The sequence below is a fragment of the Rattus rattus genome, chromosome 8 (assembly GCF_011064425.1).
Source record: "Rattus rattus isolate New Zealand chromosome 8, Rrattus_CSIRO_v1, whole genome shotgun sequence".
Taxonomy (NCBI): Eukaryota; Metazoa; Chordata; class Mammalia; order Rodentia; family Muridae; genus Rattus; species Rattus rattus.
Genome location: NC_046161.1, coordinates 20198092 through 20217206, shown reverse-complemented (window position 1 = coordinate 20217206; position 19115 = coordinate 20198092). Strand labels below are relative to the sequence as shown.

The following is a 19115-nucleotide window of genomic DNA, read 5'->3' as shown; positions in this document are numbered from 1 at the left end:
GTTTTACTTGACTTTGTTTGCTGAAATCAGAATAGTTTTTGCTTGATGGCAACCAGTTTTGCATTGGAGTAACCAAAGTGCAAACTAAGTCTGTTGTTCTTAATTTTACTGGTACTGCTTTTGATGAGAGAGAGGCACACAGTGCCATGCAGATTCTGGAGTGATGAATTATTAGAAAGGTCTGTCCTGAGCAACTTCTGAAAGATTCTGGACTAATCTTCCAAATACTCCCTGTGGTCAGGCAGGAGGCACAATTCCTACCTGCCTTATTCTAATTAGTTTGGCCTCTTTCCTTTACGAACTGTCTGCTCGGATTAGACAGGGGTGGAGTTGGGGAGGTGGAAGAGATGAGAGGCAGGGTGCAAAGAAAGCTCTTGCTAAATGCTCCCAGATGCACGCAACACAGACTTAAAAGTCCTTGAGAGGCTCACTAGCTTACTAGCTCGGCTTGGGTGAGGGTGGTTTCATTAGATTTTATGTCCTCAGTGCCTCGACCGGGACATGAATTCAATGTGTATGAACATATGAAAATGACAGCCAAGTCGTTGCTTTAGAAATATATGATCTGTAATGCAGTAAGATGAGGCTGTGTCCACTTTCACTTTACCTCAATTTGCCAAGTGAGGGTAAACTTTGGAAACCAAGGTTCCAAGGAAGGTAATAAAACCACTGAGGTGAGGCAGCCAGTATGCCATAACGTGTAGGCCTTGAACCCAGGCTTGTCAACCATACAGGAAGAAACCCATTGATTCAACAAAACTTGGTCAGTAGCGTCCATGGGCAGCTTCAGGCCGTTTCTAGCTGGCATGCGCCGTCCGGTTTACCAAGAAGAGCCAGTGTTCACACCATCCCGCTCCAAGAGCTGAAATCCGAAAGGAAAACGTGGCTATTGCGCATGCACACACGGCCCCCCCCTCCCCACCCGAGCCCTTTGACGCCCCAGCAGCAACTTTTCCAAACCGCCTGTGGACCGGTTCCCGCCCATCAGAAGCCCAAACTGGCGGAAGCCAGTCCCCTGCGACGTGGAACCTTTCCTACTCTTCCTCCAATCTTCCCCGTTGCCGCGGCCGCCTCACCCGTCTGCTTCGCAGGGTTTTGCCAGTAGTCAAAATGGCGCAGGCAGGCTTGTGGAGGCGGAGGCTTTTCATTGGCCAAGCTTTCGACGGCCCTGCCCACTTTCTCCTGCCGGGTTGCGCCTCTCTGGCTCCGCTGAGCGCATGCGCGGCGGGGCAGGCCGCTTGCGGGCGGGGTCTTTCCGTGTCGCGGTCGCTGTTACTGCCGCGCTACCTTTGCGGCTCTGAGCTCGCTGTCGGCGTTGGCGGCGCGAGGAAGGGAAGGACCTGCGGGGCGTGTGTGTGCGCGCGCGAGGGGCGCCCCGGTGTTAGCAGTTCCCCCGCGCGGGTGGGCGGCCAAGGTGAGCAGCAGTCGGCGAGGCCCTGGACGGCGCCATGTCGGCGGGCGGCCCATGCCCGGCGGGAGCCGGCAGCGCCCAGGGGGTGCCTCCTGCCCTGTGGGGGTCTCCCTGGTGGAGGTCCATGTTTCGGTGGCTTGAAGTGCTCGAGAAGGAGTTCGACAAGGCCTTTGTGGATGTGGATCTTCTTCAAGGAGATCGATCCGACCAGGCGACATCACTTATGAGGGCGTCAGAAGATGACCAGCCTTAGCTCCTGCTTTGCGCAGCTTTGCCTGTGCCCAGACTGTGTCTCAGATCAACCACAAGCTTGAGGTGAGCCTCGGGGCTGGGTACAGTGGCATTCAATCCCAGGCTGTCCGAGGCGTTAGATCCCATTTAACGCACTAGAAAATGATCCTAAAACCTATCCACTGGACAGCTCCCAGCTTCGAATGTGATGGAGAGTGCATTTGAAAGTGAAGCGGCGTGGAGCAGGGGAGGAATGGAGAATGGTGTAGGTCTCAGACCCAGACGTCCTGTCATCCACCTCCCAGAAAACCCGCCTTGTAGGATAACAGATATTCCCAAGATCTTCTGTCAGGAATACCTGGGCCTCCTTTCTGCTTTGATAATGACAAGCTCGACCAATGTATTTTCAAAAGACAGATGCAGGTCTGATCATTCATCCGATAGCCCAGATCAACGTCTGTCTGTACACAGAGACATGCATGAACTTAGGGGAGCCAATCAAAGCTCTTAGGAAATGAAATGGGAGTATCTCCTCCACGGTTTACACTCCACACTTGGCAGCTATGTCTTCAGAGTTAGCTCCCTGTCAGTATTCAAATAACTCCTAACTTTGAGATGGCATGCATTTGTACTTTACAGTATTTCCTAGTTTCAGACCTTTGAGACGATGTAGACAATCCTTTGCTAGTCTCGGACCAGAGTGAGGAGTGTGGTTGTAAACAGAAACCCAAACCTATTTTGCGTGGAAAGTTAAACTAGGGCAGCATTACAAGCTTTTAGAAATCATGATGAACTAACATTATATGGAAAGCATTTTAGAAATAGACAATCAAATAGAGATAGGTCCTTCGTTTTAAAAAGATTTTAAAACATGAGCTACCCTGAGACGATAATGAAGTTTTTTTGCCTTTGCTTTCCCAAGAGCTCTTCACTATTAACTGTACTAATGAGGAGTGCCCATTGTTAAGGTTAATGTGTACACCAGATTGGTGTGTCCCCTTGCTTAGTACTCAATCTTTCATATGAGCCAGAAAAACATTTGCCACCAATATTTGATTAGCATCTCTTTACATATTGAGGATGTTATGATTTCTTGGAAAGAGGGGGTGAAAGTGTTATGTAAAAGCCTTAAGTGTAAATAAGGCTGTCTAGATTTTTTTTTCCAGTGAATGGTAATTTCTAAACTGAGTTTTCATGTAGTAAAATTGCATTTGGTGGTTTTAAAATAGTATTTTAGCTTTAAAGATTAGGTAGAAGCCAAATAACTTAAATACCATCTACATATTTAATCATATACTGAGATAAATGGCTTTTAAGCATAAAACAATTTACTTGTTTTTAAATGACCCATGGAAGTTAAAACAATAGTCCTTTCTGATGTTAGCAATAAAGTCTGATGGGGGTTCTAGAATAGAAGGTACTCAGGTTTTTAAATACTTTAAAAGAATATTTCTAATAGACTGTATGTAATAACTTATGGGTTTTTTTTTCAGAAGTTATACTTACATATTCTAAGTCTATGTACAAGCTTACAAAGTAGCATTACTTCTTAAAATAAAGAATGCTAGCATATCACAGTGTGAGTGTGGTTTTCAGTGTGACTGTAACTCTGGATTCAGAGATCTTAAGAAATGATGAGGAGGATAATTTGGATTTTGTTGCTTATATGTATATTCAACTATACACGATTCACCTGTGTCAGTTTATATACATAAAACATCTTACTTAGTTTTCATAGAATAACTGTGCACTACTGTGGAAAGACTTAGGGCTAGTCACAACTTTCAAAGTAGACCTAGTATGCCATATACAGACTCTCAGGGGATGTTCTCTAAACTGTTGACAATCTCCTGAGATTCTCAGTATTGAATCTTCTAAGAGATCTTGGTGCTTTCTTACTGTTTTAATTTTGTCTCGGTGAGCAAGTGACTAGGTCTTCTGACTGTTCTTTGAGGATGTTGAAGTAACATATGATGCTGTTTGCTATCTGTGTAGTAAGTGTGTCCCAAGTTCAGTGGTTTCGGAGATTAGTACTTACACCATCTTGTAATAAAATGTTTTTATATTCTCAAGACATAGATAACTCCAATGTGGGTAATTTGTGTCTGTAATCCCAGTACTTAGGTGGTGGAGACAGGTGGATCAGAAGTTTAAGGCCAGTCTGGGCCACGTGAGAAACCCTGTCTCAAGAAAGCATATAAATTAAATGAATGAAACAAAAACCCAGACAAATGGAACTTCTGTATCCTTCCAAAGTGCCACTTTTCCCTGTCCTTCTGCTTTTAGGTATTATACGGCAAATTAATCTAGTGGTTGGTACTTTTTTCTCTTTTTTTGGAAGGGGAGTTGAGAAGAGAGTAGACAGAAGGACAGGGGCAGAGGGGAGGGGAGGCTAGCCAGGAACATTTGGGGCTGGGGAAAGAAAGGGGTCCGGGAGGGAAGAGAGTCAGAATGGAAGAAAGAAAACACTTTTACTGAAAAATAAAATCATTAGTTCCCTTTTAAATTAAATATAAATGCCATCCACATAGCAGCTTTTTGCTGTAAGTTATATTTGGCAAGAGATGTATATCAAGGACTGCAATTGAAGAAAAAAATTAGAATATTTTGAGGTGACACCATTTCAAACTGAATCTCTCAAACTTTGTACATGCCTGAGAATTCCTGCTATGGTGAGACACTTGGTTGAGGCCCAGCCAGAGTCACCAATAAAATAAGAGTAATAATAGTGACAATAATAGATATAGAGGAGCAAAGGCCATGAGCCAGGGCCCTAAAATAACTCCCCTCCATTTTGGAATGTATGCTCCAATTGTTGGCTCCTTTTAGGAAATACTAGCAAAACAGTACACCTAGACTGCACACAGTGGTCCTTGCCTTTAATCCCAACACTACGTAAGTGGAGATGAGGAGAATCTGGCACCACAGCTACACATGAATCCAGGCCAGCCTGAATGACATTCTGTTTCCACACTCAAAAAAATGCACCTTCTATTACATGTCTTTCTTCCACAGTAGCTGTACTAGCTAATGTCTCTTTGAAGTGACTGACTGTTCAGATCGTTACTAGAGTAGTGAAGCCTTGGTCGGAAATTATGTCGGTATTAAACTGATGATATACTTGTTTTTGTGCAGCTTCAAGTGTGTGTTGTTTTATTTATTGGTTGGTGGGTGTGTGGGTATGTGGGTGGGTGTGGGTGTAAAGGGAAAAGCTCAATATCAGATATTTCCTCGTGTTTTGAGATAGGATCTCTCAGTGAACTTGGAGCTTGCCAATTTGGATAAACTGGGCTGGCCAGCAAGCCCTTGGGATGTCCTGTCTACTTCCCAGTCCTGGGGTTACAGGCGCCCTCCCATGTCTGGCTTTTTACTTGGGTGGTGAGGACCTGAACTCCAACCTGCATACTTGCATAGCAAACGCTTTATCAACTGGACCATCTCCAGGTCCATTATTGTTACGTCTGAAACAGGATCTCCTGTCATTGCTGCCTCTGTCTCCGCTCCTCCTGTCTCCATCTCTTAACCCAAGGCTGGAGTGAACTAACAGGAGTTAAGCTAAGAGACAGAAATATTATCTCACGTTGTATAAAGTAGAGGAACTAGGAAGGGGAAAGTATGGTGGGTGAGAGTTGATGGTGCATTTGAAAATCTGGGGAGGAGTTGAAAGCACACAGGAAGTGAGATGGCAGGTAAGTGTGATTGGTAGGAACCAGACTGGCCTTGTTGCACAGGCTGTGCCATAGACGTGGGCTTTATCATAACAGGGGCAAGCATTTTAATACTAGACGAGTGTCTCAGGTATGAGGTTAGAGTAGACTATCCTGGTTATAATATCCAGGTTTTAAGGCAATAGACTATCCTGGCAGACATTTTAAGAAAATAAGAGTGAATGCAAGAAACTCTTCGGGAGCTTCAGAGTAGCCGTGTGCTATTATGGTAGCATAAACTGAGGTGATGGAGAGAGAGAGAAGCAAGGGAACCTTAAAGGCAAAAGTCAGCAGAGTCCAAGCTGGATTAGAGGTGGGAGGGATGAAGGACTTTAGGACAACTCTATGGTACCCTGCTCTTGTGTAGTTAGCTGTCTGGATAGATAGATATGTGACATTATTAGCAATAATGGTAATATAGCTAACTTCATTGATCAGTTACTATGGATTAGGCTCTGTTCTAAATTTGTTTTGTTTGCTTTTTACATATTCATCTCATTCTCACAGCAGTTCCTTTAAAAGGGTTTATAATTATGGGTTTTGTTATACTAGAGAAAGGATTTAAGAGGCCCACACAAAGCTAAAGAAATCATTCTTTATAAACTAATTTATGCTAGAAGAAGGATTGGGAAGACAGACTGAGAAGCATCCGGAAGAAGTGAGGATAGCTTAGAGAGGAAAAGGTAGGCTTTGGGAGAGGTATTACTTCATTGTGTTTTTCAAGTTGAACGTGTTTCTATTTAAGGGAAAAGCTGAATACTGTGGTAAGTGGCCGAGTAATACTAAGATGCTGGGAACAGAAAAGTCACAAAGAGCTGGCACCGCGAGTGGCCTTGCATTATTTATACAGCAAGGAGTGAATGGTGGTGAGAAGAGATGGGGTGACGGAGTTGCCAGGATTTCTGTGTGATTTCTACTTGTTTTCTCTAAAATAGGAGCTCAGGTCCGTTGCTGAATTAAGAGGAAGTACTTGAAGAGAGTGGGAGAGGTTGTTGTAGCCATACACCAGGGGAAAGCCCAGAGAGATGAACTGCCAGGCAGTAAAGGACCTAGTTGGTGTCGTTTATCATAAGCACCACCACAGCCAGTGTACCCTGTGGTATGAATTTTTCCAACACTGTTGTTCAAGTGTGGACACATTCATGCAAGTAATACTTAGATTCCTGCAGTGTGGAAGCAAAGAAGTTTGTTAGATGGACAAGGATGTTATTGAAATGAACGTAGTAATGGTGAAGAAATGGGGTGAAGGAGGTTTAGCCAGGAGCTGGTCGGTATGCAGACACAGTGGCTAAGACAGAAAGGAAGAGGGGATCACATTTGTTGGTACTGTAGTCACTAAGGTCACCCCTACCCCAATTCCTGTTCTCCAAAGTGATGCTGAGAAATGCTATTTAGGACTGACGAGCTCTGTAGGACCTGACTTCTGAAAGAGGAATTTTGCATTCTTTATCTTTAAGATTCAGACAGACCTTTAAAAGGCAGTGACAATATTCTCAATTTCATTTCAGGACCCTTGGCACTTAAATTTTGGGGGCACAAGATAGCTTTATCTCTCTCTCTCTCTCTCTCTCTCTCTCTCTCTTTCTCTCTCTATGCATGTGTGTGTGCGCGCAGCACGCGTGTGTGTGATTATTGTTTTAGAACTTGAGACCAAGAGAGCTGTGTATATTAATATTAATTTCGGTAGGGATGGACAATATATATTTAAATTTCAGTATAACTAGTCTGTTGGCCTTGGGATTCTCACTGCCTGGCCTCCCAAGTATTATAGTGGCAGCCAGCAACACACTGTTAAATGCTGATCCCATTTTAATCTAAAATAGCTTTCCCAACATCAAGTAAAGGACGAAAGGCAGAGCAGTTGTTCTCCTTAACATCTGCCCAGTGGAACTCCTTGGACTCTTACACGTGTTGTTGTGTTCAGTTTCATTGGGATAGCATTCTGCTGTAGGAAGAAAATTTTGACCAAGGGAAGAAACCTGTAGCTTGAAAGGGAGGAGAATATTCTTGATAGCCCTGTCAGGTAACTGTCAATATTCCTCTGATGATAAAAGTGACAAGAATCCAGGAGGCAGAGGCCAGCAGATCTCTTGAGTTCCCAGCCATTATAGTCTATGCAGCAAGTCTGAGGCCAGCCAGGGCTATGCAGCGACACTCTGTTGTAAACCAAACAATTTCTCTAAAGAGGTAGTAAGAGATCAGATAAGACGGGGTGTGCTTAGAGTGTGTGGCTGTAGATGGGAGATCGTTTCTTAAAGGTTGACTGAAGTGTAGAATCTAAACCACTAAGATAACTGCTCGGACAATAGGTTTGTATTTTAATTGTTTTATTTTTAGTACACAAAATAGTGAGTTTCACTATGACTTTTCATACTTTGTACTTTTTCCCTCTGTTGCCTGCATCTCTGTACTTCTTTCTTCCTGCACCTCCACTGTTTTGTTAATCAATATTGGTCTGTCTTGCAGGTTGATTAGCTCTTTACCCAGGGATGATCATATAATATCATGCATGCATGGATCAGTTTTAAATGATTTGCTGATTTTTTTCTTCTCCTAAAGCTTTTCATGAATTTTACAATTTTTTTTTTCTTTTTTTTTTGGAGCTGGGGACCAAACCTAGGGCCTTGCGCTTACTAGGCAAGTGGCTCTACCACTGAGCAAATCCCAACCCCGCATCTTACAGAATTTTTAAGTATTACCTTTGTTAGTATTTCCCATGTCATCAAGAAGGGAGGTCATCAAGCTCATGGTAATGAATTTCAAGTTTTCCAGGATTGCAATTTTTACTTAAAAACTCCAGCTTCATCTTTAGTAACGCATACCGTCATATTCATCCTCAGGAATGTATCTAACCACATTTTAATCTAAAGACTGGTTTGTCCCTTTTTTATATTTTATTTTTGAGGCAGGGTCTCACTATGCAGTCCAGACCATCCTTTTTAATCCATGGTCTTCCTGTCTTAGCCCCTGGATGCTGGGGTTGGATGTGCGTCACCACACTTAGCCGCTTGGTCATTCTCCCAGGTAAAGATGTTCTTCAAAGAGAAAAAGTACAGTTTTTAGTCAAACAGTTGCTTAGATGCTTTTTCTTTGAGATAGCATATGTTGGTTTATAATAGATATGCTTTTCTTCTGTCTGATCACATAGAAAGATAAAGACATATGCTCATAGATCGAAACTTGTAAGACTTAGTGGTTTTCTCTCTTTTTGTTTGTAAAGACCATGAGGAAACTGAATGGCTGTGGTGCAGAGCATAGTACATGCAGGTGCAGTCTGCCCTTCGTGGCCTCGCACTCATGCGCCAGCACTGTACTCACTAGAGCGTTTGCATGTGAGTTCGAACATCAGCCTAGTAGAGAAGCAAGCACGTGTTATTACCATGAGAGTGGCTTGCACCTGTGAGAGCGTCCCGTGGGACGTGAGTGGGGAACTCGCGCCTTAGTAATGGCTGCAACTCTGACATAAGTAATAATGTGTTAAAATGGTTTTACAGGAGCCTTGGACATTTTACACTTAATACATATATTTGTTTGGAAAATAATGCCTGCACTAATGCTTTTTTCATTCTTTTAGGTCTGTTCAATGTGCCAGACCTCTATAACCTTGCTGAGGCAAAAATGCCATGCTTTTATTCACTGGTGTGTGCGTGGCGTGTGGTGTGCGTGCGTGTGCATGTGCATGTGTTCAGATTTCAGTCCTGTGAATTCTGTGGATGTGTAATGGTATGGAAGACTAGAAATAAAAATGTGTTTTCCTATCTAGATTGCAGACCAATTTGGGAAGAAGTAGTAGCTAGTGAAGTTAGTGGTCATTATAATTGTATAGAAAAATATTTATACTGGCTAGATAAATTGTTCTTGCAAAACTTTCCTACATGAGCAAACTGTGTGGAGGTTGATGTAAAGTAGGAAGGTCTTATTTTCTGCTTCGAAAAATGACAGGTTTGACCATTTAATGTATTTTCAGTGTATAGTATTAGCCTTGTGTTTTAGAATAGAATTCATTGGTTCTTCATAATTTTGAAGAGTAGGAAAGATACCACTTTGAGCATAGAAGAAAGAAAATAGAGGACGATCCTTAATATAAAGAGTGTGTTAAATGACAATTTGAATAAGAAGAAAGGGGAATAGAACAAAATACTTCTACTAGTTATATTGTCCCTTTGACTCTTGCCACAAGTGAAAAGGCCTTTGGAGAACGGTCGGACTCCTTTCTGTCTGATAGATTACACTTCTTTATATAAAAATCGCATGGTACATACTTTTAAAAGTACTTCTCAGGTCAGAGGTGATGACAGATATGTAATAAGCTTGTGTGTAGTATGTGTGTGTGTGTATGTATGTGCAAGTGTATGCAGGTGTTGGTGAACATGGAGGTCAGAGGTCAAGGTTGGGTGTCTTAGTTGCCATCCACTTTATTTTTTTGAGACAGGGTCTCTCTCTGAACCTGCTGATCACTGATTCAGTCAGGCTGGCTGGTCAGCGCCAAGCCCCAGAGATCCTGACTCTGCTGCTCCAGCACTAGAATTATGGACTCATGTTACAAAGGGTGGATTCAATGGTTAAGAATTATATTAGAGGGGTTGGGGATTTAGCTCAGTGGTAGAGCGCTTGCCTAGCAAGCTCAAGGCCCTGGGTTCAGTCCCCAGCTCCGAAAAAAAGAAAAGAAAAAAAAAAAAAGAATTATATTATAGGGAAAAAGAATTATATCAATAAGGAATTGTTTTTAAAAAGATTTTACCAGTTGGTTATCAAGTATCAAATAGTCAGCCATGAAAACATACATATAAGTAAAATTGTACAGGTTTTATTTGGAAAGAAATGTGTGTGTGTGTGTGTGTGTGTGTGTGTGTGTGTGTGTGTGTGTGTGATCCACAGACGATCCAACAGTTAATGAGAAAAGAGGCTATAAGTTTGAAAGAGAGCAGGAGAGCAGTGAGGGATATAAGGTGAAGGACAGCAAAGGGAGAAGTGGTGTAATTATATCATAATCTCAAAAATAGGAGAGAGAAAGGTTTTCATGTATGAGTGTTTTCCCTGTAAGTTTATAGGTGCAACATGCGTATGCCTAGTGCCTTCAGAATGGCATCCAGGCCTCTGGACCTAGAGTTAAAGCTCTTGTGAGCTTCCATACAAGGGCTGGAAACCCAGTCCTCTGCAAGAGCAGCCAGTGCTCTTAACCACTGAGCCATCTCTCCAGCCCCAGGAATTGTCTTGATAGAATAGTTTAGAAGACTAAGATGGGGGTTGGGGATTTAGCTCAGTGGTAGAGCACTTGCAAGGCCCTGGGTTCGGTCCCCAGCTCCGGAAAAAAAAAAAAAAGAAAAGAAAAGAAAAGAAAAGAAAAGAAAAAAAAAAAGACTAAGATGGGGAGCGGAACTGTAATGACTCATTCAGTGAAGGCCAATAGTCGTCCTACAATGCCCTGTAGGTAAAATGCCTCTGTGTATCTCCTTCCATTTCTGAAAGGATATCATTTTTACTTTGTACAGTATATTTTATTTATTTATTTATTTATTTATTTATTTATTTATTTATTTATTTATTTATTTATTTTGGTTCTTTTTTTTCGGAGCTGGGGACCGAACCCAGGGCCTTGCGCTTCCTAGGCAAGCACCCTACCACTGAGCTAAATCCCCAACCCCTTATTTTAAAATTTTTAATGTACTTTATGTTTGACATGTAATTATTAAACTTATTTATAAGCATTTTTTTGATACTTTGGTAAGAACATTTAAAAACTGCTTTTCTGGCTATTTTGAAGCACATTATTGTTAACCCCAGGTATCTAACTGTACAATAGAGCACCAGAATGTATTCTTTCTCTCTACCTATGACTTTGTATCTGTAATTGATCTTTACCAATCCCTGGCTCTTCAAATCCCCATGCCTCCCGTAACCACTTGATCCTCTCCTTCTATGAAAATAATTTTTTAGGTGCCACATTTAGGTAAGATCATGTAATATTCAGCTTTCAGTGTCTGGCTTATTTCACTAACATCGTATCCTCCATGTCATTTCACATGGCATTCCTTTATTTCTGAATACTATCCCATCCTGTCCATATATACCATTTTGTGTGTGTGCACACAGGAACCATATTTTTTGTTCTTTTATCCATTAATAGGTACATAGGTTGATTCCTTATCTTAGCTATAACAAATATTGCTAAAGTAAGCATAAGGTTCCATATATCTCTTTGATGTACTGACTTCGTTTTCATATATCCCTAAATTGTGAGATTGCTGGCAGTTGTTTCTTTGTTATTTTGGCTTCTTTTTTGCTTAAAGAAACAACATGCTGTCTTCTATGATGGCTGTACTATTTAGGTTTCTTTTTCCCCCTCCATATTCTTGCTAGTGTTTTTCTTGGTTTGGGTCCTATGATAGTCACCTTTTAACAGGGTGTGTGTGTGTGTGTGTGTGTGTGTGTGTGTGATATTCTATTGTAGATTTGATTTTTTTTTAACCTTTTTTTTTTTTAATTTATTTATTCCATGTATGGGAATACACAGTCACTGTCTTCAGACACACCAGAAGAGGGCATCAGATCTCATTACAGATGGTTGTGAGCCACCATGTGGTTGCTGGGAATTGAAGTCAGGACCTCTGAAGAGCAGGCAGTGCTCTTAACCGCTGAGCCACCTCTCCAGCCCGTAGATTTGATTTCTATGTTAAACTTTTTTAACATAGCTGATTCTATATATTTCATGAAATGTCTACTCCTGTTTTGTCCATTTCCCCCCCTCCCCTTTTTTGTTGTTGGTTTTTGGTTGTTGTTGTTGTTGTTTTGTCCATTTTAACCGGGTTGTTTGTTGTTGAGTAGTCCTAGCTCCCTGTGTGTTTTGGCTATTCTCTCCCTATGGAATAGTTTGCAAGTACATTCTTCCGCATTGTAAGCTGTGTCTCTGCTCGTCGGTCTTGTTTTGCTGTTTCTGGTGTTACAGTTCCTTTGTCTATTGTTGGTTTGCTACCATTTGCCTTAGTTACTTTTGTATGACTATGGAGAGGCACCGTGACCAAGGCAACTTATTGTGTATTACAGTGTACTGACTCTTGACAGAAGCTGGCAAGAGTACATAGTGGGTAAGGACCGACTTCTTCAATAAATGGTAAGGGAAGGGAGAATGCACATGTAAGAGGAGGACATGAGGCTTATTTTTCCGACCATGTGCCCCACTCTCATCACCACCACCACCCCACATCAACTCCGTGTGGGTTAATGATCTCAGTGCAAGATGTGAAACTGTAAGAAGGGAACACTGTTGACGAGCTTTGGACGTTGGCCTTGAGCTGTCTCCTGACTCCATTCCTTTGCTAAATCTGATGATCCAAGGACCACCATCTTGGAAAATCTTTCCTGGGGTTGATTGAATGGCCTCGATGGGTTCTAAGGAATGTCTGGAAATGAACCTTTTAGATCAGATGAAAGAAGATGAAAAAAAGTCTACCAAATAAAATCTATATGTAATGTAATTTTTAACTGGCTTTAGTTGGTTTTTTGTTGTTTCTTTGTTTGTTTGTTTTTGAGGCAGAGTCTTAATGTGTACATCTGGCTGTCCTAGAACCCACTACATAGACCAAGCTAGCCTCAAACTTGCTTTCCTCTGTCTCCAGAGTGCTGGAATTTAAGGTATAAGCCACCACAGCCTGTGTTCTTTGTTTTTAAAATACTTTTGGGGGTGTTAGTTAAAGTTGAAGGTTGAAATCAGCTGTTGTTGTTTAGTTTGTTTTTTTAAAAACTCAACAGGTTAAGTATAATCTAGTAATTCCCATAAATTAATTTAATCTTAATAATTGGTTACCTTAAACACAAAAGCCTACTGTATGCATATACAGATCTGTTTCTTTAGTAAAAGTGAGCTTTTATTCACTCATGCTCTCTCTTCTTCCTTCCCTTCACAACTTCCTTTCCTTCCTTTTCCTTCCTTCACTTCCTCTACCTCTCATAGATGTGTTGACCTCATAGAAATGGCTTTTTGATCCAAGTAAACAGTGCCAAAAAAAGAGAAAGAGATTTAAGTAGTTAATTCTCAGTAGTTTACTGTTTGTTCCAAATAAAAGTTAAAAGGTTTAACTGGGGAGCTGTTAGCAAGCGATGGTTGCTGGGAGAGGTGGGGGGGGGGGTAGTTTCTCCAGTGATTCAGCCCTGAGCAGCTACAATCCATGCTTCCCATGGATGGCCCTACACCCAGGCACCTGCGGCAGTCTGAGCAGACTCAATGGATTGGATTGGATTGCATTTGATTGCATTGCATTGGATGGATGGATGGATGGATGGATGGATGGATGGATGGATGGATGGATGGATGGATTTGAGGGAAGGGAATGATGGAGAGTGGGAGAGGGATGTAGTGGAGGGAATGGGGCGTGGGCTTGATTAAAGCCTACTGTATGGATGTACAGAGTCCTCAGACACTACTGTGTACACTCAGGTAAAACACACACAGTTGAGCAGCACTGTGCCATATCATTTCATGTTGAATAAAAAAGCACTGACACACAGGAAAACTTATGGTATACTATTTCTTTTGTAAATATCTTTAAAATGAAATTGTTCTAAATTTATTTGAGAGGGGACAAACAATGAGAAAAGATCCTCATGCAAATTTTTTTTAACAGTTAAACTAGTTTCAACTTTGTTTGGCTGTGTGTCTTGGATGAGCCGTTTAAATCCTGACTTCCACTTCCTTAACTGTAAACAAAGGATAAGTATGATAAGACAATGTCCCTGCTCGCCATATGGTAGGTAGGTGCTTGCTTTGTGGGAGTGTGGATGTTATCAGCACTAACCACACACTGTAGGGACAGACACACTTTCCTCTGCTCGCCTGCTGCCACTGATACCTCCATGGTGCTGCCCTGGAAATCAGAACTGGGTGCCAAAATACCACTTGGTCACTGACCACCTACATGGTCTTAGAGAACAGGCAGCCTAGATTGCACTACCTGAATGTTGTCTTAGTCATAGTAATCATAGTCCCTGTGTTCTTGTAGGTCTCTTTCTAGAGTTAAAAAGTATGTAGAAGTTTTAAATAACTAAGTTTTAAATAACCCAAAGTTTATATGTTTAAATTTTCTTAGGCAGAATGCTTATATTTTAGGCAAGAAAGAGGTTACTAAATATTATAGAATTTAGAGTAAATTTGAAGGTCTTTGTCCCAAGATGTAAAATAGCTCTTCAGATTTTGATACCTGAATCTTCTAGTTTTTACTTTATGTGTATGATTGTTTTGTCTGCTTGTATGTCTGTGAACCATGCATGTCCAGTGCCTGTGAAGGCCAGAAGAGAGCATAGGATCCCCTGGAAATGGAGTTACAGATGGTTGTGAGTCACCATGTGGGTGCTGGGCATTGAACCTGGGTCCTCTGGAAGAGCAGCCAGTGCTCTTAATTACTGAGACATCTCTCTAGCCCCAATATTTTTATGTTTAATGAAATGTGGGGAAAATTACTTCATTTAATTGAACCCATGTAATGCATGGCTTTCAAATTGAATACCCATTCATGGCTCTATTTTTCTTGTCCTTTTCGGAGGTAATTAGATCTGGTTTTCATTTGAATATCTTTATTAATAACATAGATTTTGCATGTATTAATACATCATGCTATTTGTGAATTAAAGGAGAAAAAGTAGCTACCTAGACTATATATATCTGCTTAATGAAATATACGCTACACCATGTTCTTACTAGAAAGGCTGAAAAACCTTAGTTCCTACTCCCAGTTTACAAGAAATGCAAAGAATGAAAAAATGCATTAGAAGACATTGCAAAGAGAAAGTCAAAACAGAAAGAAAGGCAGTGGTAGGAAATGAGATAAAAATAATGTTACAGGTTAAAATACCTGAATTTAAATTTTCTTGGGTATGCTGGGCTTAACACAAGCCACATATATTTCACAGAGTACAAACATTAGGAAAATATTTGTTTTCTTTTTATAATATTTCAGAGGTCATAGAATCTTACAGGGTTTTGGGGTTTTTGTTTGTTTTACTAAGGACTTTCTAGGCGAGGCTTACTTGTACTTTAGAAGACCAGGCTTCAAAGTGTGCCCAAGAGTGTCCAGTGGAGTGTGCTTTAAATCTAATAACTTTTCCTCCGGTGGATAATTGGTTAATAAACCGTCTTTATGGTAAGTTTTTCTTTGTGGAGTTTTTCTGTTGAAGATTTAGCAAAGGTGATAGAAACTGTCGCTTAGGGCGGTGGTAGAGCACTTGTCTAAGTTTGGTCCTCAGTGCTGAAAGAGCAAGAGCAAAACCCGCTACATACTCACGTGGACACAGTGACAACGAAATGCTGCTGTTTTATCTATTACATGTGTTTACTGTATACAAGGAGTCAGTTGCGGCTACTATTATCTCTTTAAGCATTTAAATCGTAATGAAATCTCTGATTTGGCATAATAAAAAGTCTAGATCTGCATTGCCTTGCACAGCGGTTACTAACTAGTGTGATGTGGCTATTGTGTGTACTTGAACTATGGCTAGTTCTGATTTAGATGTGCTGCACAGATATCCACATAACGAACCTGCCAATGGTGTAAAAATTAATAACTCAGTGTTACATCAGTTGTGTTTATGTATATTGTGTTAAATGAACCACACTGCAGAAATTTATTTATCCACCTTTTTACTAGTGGTCTCTCTCTCTCTCTCTCTGTGTGTGTGTGTGTGTGTGTGCGCGTGTGTGTGTGTGTGTGTGTGTGTGTGTGTGTGAGACAGAGTCTCAGGTAGCTCACCTTCAGTTCACTTGGTGGCTGTGGCCGGCCTTCAGACCCTAATTGTTACTGTTCCCTACTCGTGTGCAGACACCCAGATCTGACTTTTTAAAAACGTCTTTACATCGTGTGCCATGTCAGTTCTCCCCTTCCACCATATGGATCCCCCAGGTGTTAAATTAGGTTGTCAATTTGATGGCAGGCACCCCTACTTAACCATCTCACTGGCCCCTATTGACTAATGTAGTTACCAGAAAAATGTAAATCAGATGTCTGGCTGCTTCTGTTGCAGTGTTAGTGTAAAGTAGCACAACTTTCCTATAATAAAGGTAGGAAGTGAGAAATAGCGATCTAAGGAAGACTGTGATTAAAGAACTTTTGTTTAAAAAAATTGTTTTTAACTTAAAAGAGGGAAACTGCAATCACAAACAAAATCTAATGGACGACTTTCCAACAAAACTAGGGATGAAGGTGGTGTACCAGCTGCTTTGTGTGTCAACTTGACACAAGCTGACATTATCACAGAGAGAGCCGCCTCCCTTGAGGAAATGCCTCCATGAGACCCAGCTGTAAGGCATTTTCTCAACTAGTGATCAAGGGGGGAGGACCCAGCCCATTGTGGGTGGTGCCATCCCTGGGCTGGTGGTTCTGGGTTCTGTAACCAAGCTGAGCAAGCCAGGGGAACAAGCCAGTAAGTAACATCCCTCCATGGCCTCTGCATCAGCTCCTGCTTCCTGCCCTGCTTGAGTTCCAGTCCTGACTCCCTTTGGTGATGAACAGCAGTGTGGAAGTGTGAGCTGAATGAACCCTTTCCTCCCCAACTCGCTTCCTGGTCATGATGGTTTGTGCAGGAATAGAAACCCTGACTAAGACAGAAGGTATCCTCACAAACTCCAGAATATGGTGAGCTGAAATAGCAGGACCTTCTCATATCTCATGTGGAAAAACTCCCATATAGCAGAAGGGTTTCCAAGAAGGCCAGACACAAGTCACCAGCAAATGTTTGTGGGAGTGACTATCCCCTTGACTGGAAAACTGAAGCAGGCAGGTCACAGGCCAGAGAACTGCTTCCAGGTTACAGGGAATCTGGACAGACCGGTATGGGTGTGGGTGTCTCACCAACAAGCTGAAGATTCAAAATGTCTGGGGTGTACTCTCAGGATTTAGAAATTTCAATTGAAAATAAATGTATGAGTTAGGTGTGGGGGTGGAGGGCTGTGTGTGTGTGTGTGTGTGTGTGTGTGTGTGTGTGTGTGTGTGGTATTGACCATTCTCCATGGTAAGAAAAATCTTATTATCTATTTATGGATGGTATAAGTGGCATAAGTGGGTGGCATAAGTCATGGTCTTCACATGGAGGTCAGAGATAACTTGGAGGTTCTCACCTCCCACCTTTTTTGTGTTTCAAGATGGTCTTACTGTGTAGCCATAGCTGGCCTGGAACTCACTGTATAGGCCAGGCTGGTCTCCAGCTTAGTGGGATCTGCTTGTCTCTGCCTCCCGGGTGCTGCGATGAAGGACATGAGCCGCCCCGTCAGGTTGCGATCGCCTTGTGTTGAGGAGACAGCTGTCTTGTTCTTTCTCCTGCTCTACTCTCCTCTCCTCCCGGCTCACTTTTAGGAGTACTGGGACTGTGGCTGCACCCTTACACATCTGGCTCTTTATTAGGGTCCAGAGATTGTACTCAGGTGTCAGACTCGTGCAGCTCGCACTTCTGCCCGCCCACTCACCTCCCCAGCCCTCTGTCTTTATTTATTTGGTTTTGAGACATGGTCTCTCACTGAGCTTGAAACTCATCAATTAAGCTAAACTGGCCAGAAAATCAGCTTCAGGGATCCTCTTGTCTCTGCCCCGACTTCATATATTGCTGGTGGGAACAGCAGTGGTTCCCCCTGTGAAATCAATGTGGAAGTCAGTGTACCAGTAGTTCCTTTGAAAGTTAGTTGTAGACATACCACAGAACCCAGAATTCTCACTTCTAGGTCTGTACTCAACATTAACCTTCACAACCTCTGTCCTAACGCCAGTTCTAACAGTTCTTAAGCTCATTCAGTTGTGTCGACTTGGAGTGCGTGATGTTTTGATTTGTTTACATTGTTTTGGTTTTAGATAATAAAGTTTATTTAAAAGAAAAATTAAAAAGTACACTATAAATTATTTTCATAGCATTTACATTAGTAATCTTGAGATTTAAGGTATTTGGAGTACAAAGGTTATATGTAAATATTAGTTATTTTATGTAAGGGACTTGAGAGCATTCCATAACCTTGGCATTTACAAGAGTCTCAGAACCAATCACAGAACAACTTTCCATTTTGTAACCCACAATTTTCCTCCGAGATACAGTCAAGAAAAGTAGATTCGGCCTTTAATAATTGACAGACAGTTTTATCAGTATCATGTCTCTCATCAAAGGGGACACCCATCCAAAGTAAAAGAAGTTGATACATTGTGTCTTATGTGAAAAATTACATGAAATGAAAATACAGTGTAAAGCCAGCTTTAAGCACACTTGAAATAGAGGCCAGTAATGTACACTATATTTGCATTGGTATAACATTGAAAAAAAACAGACTGCTCCGTTTTTAAAAGTCGTGTGCTCATTAAATAGATACACTTATTTTTGCTAATGTGTTACTTGTGCATTACTCTGATGTGAGCTATACTGAATAAAATTGTTATAAAGGAAGGGGTGGCAGGGGACGTAGCCCAGTGTTAGAGGGTTTGCCTAATATACACAAGGTCCCGGGCTCGAGCCTCAGCACTACCAACAGTGACAAGGACAGAGAGTGAGAGGACCTGACCTGTGGAGGCATCTACAGGAAGGAAGGAAAAAAGCAGCATCTCGTTCCTTTTCTGTGATGGAGTAAGCTGACAGGAGCCACACTGGGGCTACATGCAGTCTGCAGTCTCAGCACTGAGGAGGCAGGGGCAGGACCAGCCTAGTCTTCTTGTGCTTCCAGGCCAGCAGAGCTATATCAACTCTGTCGAAAAACAGTAGCAACGACACAAAGGCCTCACAGGGTACAGGCACCTGACACACAAGCC

The 19115-nt window shown here is 41.8% G+C and overlaps 2 protein-coding genes across 3 annotated transcripts in view; one reads left to right on the top strand and one right to left on the bottom strand.

Annotated features, from left to right (window-relative positions):
* Positions 1-19115, bottom strand: part of Npsr1 (neuropeptide S receptor 1) — a 406607-nt gene that overhangs the window by 117240 nt on the left and 270252 nt on the right. The window lies entirely within an intron of this gene.
* The window catches only part of LOC116908023 (Golgi-associated PDZ and coiled-coil motif-containing protein-like), a 41766-nt gene continuing 24099 nt past the window's right edge, over positions 1449-19115 (top strand). Inside the window, 3 exon segments of the mRNA XM_032911285.1 lie at positions 1449-1636; positions 1638-1685; positions 1687-1726. Coding sequence (XP_032767176.1) covers positions 1449-1636; positions 1638-1685; positions 1687-1726 — 276 coding nt within the window.